This window comes from Empidonax traillii, unplaced genomic scaffold (assembly GCF_003031625.1).
Source record: "Empidonax traillii isolate 1590-97213 ecotype Southwest subspecies unplaced genomic scaffold, ASM303162v1 scaffold105:size1093405, whole genome shotgun sequence".
Classification (NCBI taxonomy): domain Eukaryota; kingdom Metazoa; phylum Chordata; class Aves; order Passeriformes; family Tyrannidae; genus Empidonax; species Empidonax traillii.
The window spans coordinates 1087423-1093439 of NW_020955298.1; the positions used below are offsets into that span (position 1 = coordinate 1087423).

The following is a 6017-nucleotide window of genomic DNA, read 5'->3' on the forward strand; positions in this document are numbered from 1 at the left end:
ACAGTGGATACTTCTCAGAGCTCCTGCAAACCAGCACATTGGGGGGTTTGTTTTCTTTCAGACTCCTTTTACTTTCTTCTCTGACCTACCCAAATAGGTTCTGTGTCACCTGAGCTGTCAGTATGACACTTGCAGCTCCTCTGCATCGAGTGATAACGGGATTTACACAGGAGACATCAAGGACAACACTCATTTGCAATTTACAGACACACTACTAAGGATTTGAGTTTATTGTAAACCTTATTCCACACAGTGGTGTCTCAGGAAAGCACCAAACTTCTGTCATCACAGTACACAGCAGAGGCACAACAGTCCCACTGAACCATGTTTGTCACAGCCACTGTTTCAGGGAGAGTTGTCCCAACAGCCTCTGCTGCAAAGGGAAACCAGGGGAGTTTATCAGAAATCATCCTCATTCATGGGGTCTCTCAGAGACCTTGCGAGTTGTGATTCCAGCTGTAGCCAAAGATTTCCTTCAGGTGTTCTGCTGCCTACCTGTGCTATGATGGGGGAAAGAATTCATGGCTGAAATACAACAAAACATTTTGAAGTCTGAACTTGGGAACTTAATTTACTTCAATTCTGAAGAAGTTCCTCTTAATTTAAAGTTAATATTTAACCTGTAAAATTTTCAGATTTATTTCTTCCCAATTAGAAAACATATGATGATTTACAGTTATACAAAATGAACATACAAAGGTGCTGATCACATCACAAACTGAGAAAGAAGGGAATTCATCAAATAGCTTGGGAACTGCAGATGCCTGTCCTGTGTCAGTGAAACTGTTCAGTCTTAAGGCAGCTCTGTCTCACACCATTGAATGACCTGTTTGTCCAGTGACAGAACAGTCAGTTTGAAAGCACAATGCACAAAGTAGCTACAGACTTGTTACCTGTGCTCTCTTCCATAACCTGATTAATTCATTTACTGTGATCCATCCAGATGTTTGTGCTCCTCTATTAAAACAAAGTAGCCAGATCCTAATGATTACACATGATAATTTTGAAGACATTTAAAATACTTAAAACACTGAAATGTTTGCCAGGTAAGGGATTTGGGTTTGGGGTTTTTTTTCATGTAGTGACTATAAAAAACAAACTTCATGATTTCCTCACAACAGGAGCAAGTCGAGTCAGTTGGAGAATCTGATAAGCACTAAAAACTATGCAGGAGTTTGTATGATCTGATATTTACACACTAAAAAAGCCTCATCTAAAAAAGACAAAAGGCAGGTGAAACTGCAACTTAGGTTTGACTTGGGTAATACTTTTAAGTATAAATTAAAAATCCTGCAGTAGCTGCACAGAAGAAATGAGTGATTTACACCCACGGTGATTTTAAGCCCCGGCCGTTTCTCTCATGAACTCCTCGAGGACGGTCACCACGTTCCTGGCTTCCGGCATCTCGGCATGTTCCACCTTGACAATCTTCAGCAGGATGTCCCCACTGCCACAGTTCTTCAGGAACAGGTAACACTTGAACAGGGCGTAGTGGTTCATCTCAGCCTGGCGGATAAACCTCTTCAGGTTGTTGATGTCCTGTATGGCCTGGGAAAAGAGTAACCAGATCATTTCCTTATCCTTCTGCGTGGAAAGGAAACACACGGCCATGTGTGGATGAAGGATGAATAGCAGGAGGAGCAAAAGCATTTCCAGTAGCTGGGTTCTCCAATAGGTGGGGTTTTTTTAAACGAGAAAACACCTTTCCAGCATTCACTGAAAAAACTTCCATGCTGCTTTACAGGGGCCAACTGCAGTGAGCCAGGCCTGAAATTAAACTTCAGGGTTACTCAGTTAATGACAGACACTGTAAACAACCTACAGCTTCTCTTTGCTGCAAGAAGAGTATTTGCTCCCTCAGCAACCCCAATGTCATCTTCAAGTCTTTAACACATATGAACATGTACCTTCAGTTTGAAGTTTTCCAAAATCTGCCGGAAGAGAAACGGATTGCCACCTTCAGCACCATTCACAAAAGCCTGCATCCAGTCCTCACAGAACCTGTTGCTTCCTGTTACATGTTCAGGAATGTGGAGAAGAGAAGAGTAAATGAGCTCCACATAAACATACAGCTGCATTCACCTGGTTTAATCCCTCTCATGTGACAACTGACAGTTGTATCCTGGGCCGGGAAATAAGTTTTAAGGAAAACCAGTACATGTGGAAGAGAAAACAAACACAGCTACGGTGATTACATGACACTGTTGTGACTGTTGAATCCCTTTTCACAGCATTTGTCAAAATCACAACAGGAAAAATAAGTTCTGTGGATTCCCTGAATTGTACAATTGTATCTTCATAGGGATAATTGATGGCTGTTATTATCAAGCACTTTCAACCCAGCGTTCCAGTGTGTACCAAACCACCCTGGTCTTCCAGGTGCTGCAGTTTCCAGCCAGAATCCAAACTTTCAGGGCAGGAGCCTCCAGGTTTGTGAATATCCTCACCAGCTCTGCCGTGCCCAGCTCTGGCAGCTGTGGGATCCAAGGAGGAACAGGAGCCCCCCCGCTGGGATCTCACCTGCATTGTGGAGCTGGGGCTGAGCTGCACTGCAGTCGATAAGCAGGGCCTTGTGCTGCTCCTCGCTCATGGCAATGCACAGGGAGGTCATGGTGCCCTCCTGGACGAGTCCTTGCAGGCTGGCAGCTGCCAGGAACCTGGCACAGAGAGCTCTTGTGACCTGCTTGTTCTCTGCAGCTCCTGGACAGCAGGGAGCAGCTGTCACACACACAGGCCAAGTTACTCACAGTTCCTTGGTCCCAAAGCATCTTTACCTGCTGATGTCCTTTTCTGTCCTTTCATCTGCATTTTTCACTTCTACAGGAGTGTAACTCAAAGCCTGAACACAAACAAAGGAAAAAGCTGGATGCAACGGTGCTCTTACTTCTGTTGCTATATTGCAATTTGAGCAATAAATACATAACGTGGCACTTTAAAAATTGCTCTTTTCAAGGCAGCACTCCATGTTACAGTTATTGCAGCTGGTTTTGCACTCAGAAGAAATTCAGCAGTTATACTCTGTTAGCTATTCCATCCAAAGCCTCCTCAATCTCAGGGATTAGAGCTAGGATTAGTTTCTTCTCTGTTTCCAGTGAATTACAGGAGGCACATGCACAATATAACACCCCTTTTTATTCAGAGGAATTATAGCAGGGACAGCCTGCTCAGGCTATTTCTAATTTTCTTATTCTAATCTCAACATGGACACTGTTGGGTAATTTTAAATGAGTTAACTATAATGATTAATGGAAGAAATTGTCATGTGTTTCCTTAGCAATAAAGGAGGGAAAAGCTACTTGTGCTGAATTAGAAGAAAAAAAAAAAAAAAAAAAAAAGAAAAAAGAGAAGAAAAAAGTTGCTCTCCATTTCCTCCTGCTGGGAAAGCAAGTGCAAGAAACATTTTAACTACGTTGGAGTCCCCCAGGTGCCTTGGGAAGGTTTTTAGTTCCCCAGTTTAAATACACTTACAGCATGTAACAGAGAGGCCAGCTTGTCCTGGAAGAGCTGCACCACCCTCTGGATGGGGCAGATGGCATCCTCAAACCAGCTCCTCAGGTAGGGGCTCACGCAGCTCTCCAAGTTCTTCTGCTGTGACAAATTGAAACGTTAAAGCTTCAACTACAAATTAGATTTCTACACAAATAGAAGCCTATTAATAATCTACTCAACCAAAGCTATTTGGATGTCAGAGCCTTCTTAATCCTGAACCACAGAGAACTAAAATAATGAGTTTGACATTTAAAGCCGCACTTTATCAGCTGTGAAAGGCTTTGCATTTTAAGGAACAGCCAGAACTGAAATATTACAGCATATACTGAGCAAAGACCATGTGACAGCAGACTGGATCCCAAAGACACTTAAGAGGAAGAGTTTCCACTAGAAAAATGTGACAAGAAACCCACAAAAAAGTCCTTCCTTAACATTCAGAAGGGATGAGAACCGAGGTGGACATTGATAATTTCCTTGTAGACCATTACCTTTCATTAGTCATTCTTCTCTCCAAATCTCACTGCTATTAAAACACCTACAGGCTCTATAGACTAAACCGTCCAGAGTATCTTAGCAATTAACTTGGGTAAATACTCATTTTCACCACTTAAAGAAAGAGTTAGGCCTTACCTCTAAATCGAGGTTTATCTTCAGACTTTGGACGTATTTGTCCAGCTCAAGTCTGAAAGTATCTTCTTAAGGAAAATAAGGTGCATCAGTAAAGATCTGCATTTTCCTCTTTCAGTAAATGGCTGTTACTGACATTTTCAGTTACTGGAAAGCGTGTACAAATGAGCTGATTTCAGGTAGAAACAGACAAAATGACAGGGTAATTTTTACATCATCTGCCTCTCCACACAGGTAAAGGCAGGCAGAGGTAAGGATATAGTTCCAGACCTTTCTCTGAGCCACCTAAGAAACAGACCACATATTCTGGAGCATTGGCATCTGATTCCAGCGTTGCCATTTCTAGAAGATTGTCTTGTTGGAAACGGCAGTAGTAACAACCAACTTTGCTTTCTGGTATGCTATGAAAAAAAAAAAAGAATTATTTTCTTCCAGATACATCACAATAAATAAGTGCAAAAAGCAGACATAGATGATTTCTGAGAGAATTTTCACCCACTAGCACTGGTGGCTCCTATGGTCATATATAAAGCTCTTAGACCTTTTTTTTCCCTCTGAGGTGTGATTAGTTTAAAAGGAAATAATCGTAAACACGTGCAGTGCTTCATTTCCTGCAATATTTTTCTCACAGCTATGTAAGTGCCTTTGTGTAAGGCTGTTATTCACATCAGCACTAAACTGAGAACATGGAACTGGGATTAGACCCAAGAGCAGCAGCACACAGGCGAGATGTGCAGTGCTGCCAGTGTTCCCCACAGCTTCTCATCCACAAATAATCTTCAATATTTTACCTGAGCCCCACGGAGGCTACACTGCCCATCCCTTCAAACAGGGCTCCCTTAGTGAGACGCTTGGCGATAAAACCGCGCAGTTCTGTCTCCGCTTCCGCCGGTAAGTTTGTGTCCAGCAAGGTGAGGCTTCACAAACGAGAAGAAATCGTTAGCAAAAATCAAATGTTATTGTTTTATTTCATCAAGTGCAGAACCTGCCTCTAGCAGGGGGACCCCTGTGATCTCTCTCTGGTGACAGCTGACACCCCTCTCTGACTGTTGGCCCATCAGGAGCAGTCAGTGATTTGTCCCCTCCCCAGGAGTCTGGAGTGGTGGTGTCAGCTCATGCTGACCTTCCCAGCAGCTCTTTCTTCCTATGTTTCCCTAGTTGTGATACATAGCTTATGGAAAGATGCCCATTGAAAATTAATAAATTTTTATTATCTGTTACCTACGTGGAAACCTAAATCAATACAGAAACATGAAGTAGCAAACAAAAGAGAGTTCAAACTCAGAGATGATAGCTTATGTTTAATACATTATTTGAACTCTGCAGCTGTGTCCATTGCTCAGGTATTCCAGAAGAAGCACCCAGGGGACTCCAGTCTGCTTTCAGAGGGGTTGTGCTTTGAAGGCACTGCAATGGACCTATCAATGACCTGACAGCAATTCGGCAGCGACTCCAAAGCAGGATGTTGCAGGTGATTGTGCAGGTCGGCTTTACCTGAAGTCCTCGGTGGAGGGTGTGTGCGTCCCGGCCCCGCCATCCCCGCCGGCCGCTCCCTGCGCGGACCTGAAAGCCAAGGGATTCCCAGGATGGATTTTACACCCGTGACACGGAACAGCGACCGCAGCGGGGAAAGGTACGGCCCGAGGGCGAGTCAAAGCAGCGGCAGGGAATCGGTGCATTATGGGAGGGAAAGAATCTCACCCGGGAGAGAGGAGAGGGAAAAAAACGCAGGGGATGGAGGGAGCTGGGAACAGCCGAGGCCTGGGGCGGCCTCCCCGCGGGCAGCCGGCTTCTCACCTGCGGTAGCCGTAGAGGCCGTGGTAGGTGCTGCCGTGCCGCTCCGGCCGCCGCTCCTCGCCCGCGCCGCCGCCCTCCTCGCTGCTCTCCAGCTCCCGCTCATC

General features: G+C 44.6%; 1 protein-coding gene across 1 annotated transcript; it reads right to left on the reverse strand.

The window, feature by feature from the left end:
- Window positions 1–204: 204 nt before the first annotated feature.
- On the reverse strand, window positions 205–6014 carry CUNH17orf75 (chromosome unknown C17orf75 homolog; the record flags this gene model as incomplete). The annotated part of the gene is made up of 10 exons (XM_027882445.1): window positions 205–1548; window positions 1908–2011; window positions 2521–2657; window positions 2775–2839; window positions 3469–3588; window positions 4120–4177; window positions 4377–4517; window positions 4908–5033; window positions 5611–5679; window positions 5914–6014. Coding segments are annotated over 10 exons (1131 nt in total), but the record flags the coding sequence as incomplete, so codon positions are not given.
- Window positions 6015–6017: the final 3 nt, after the last annotated feature.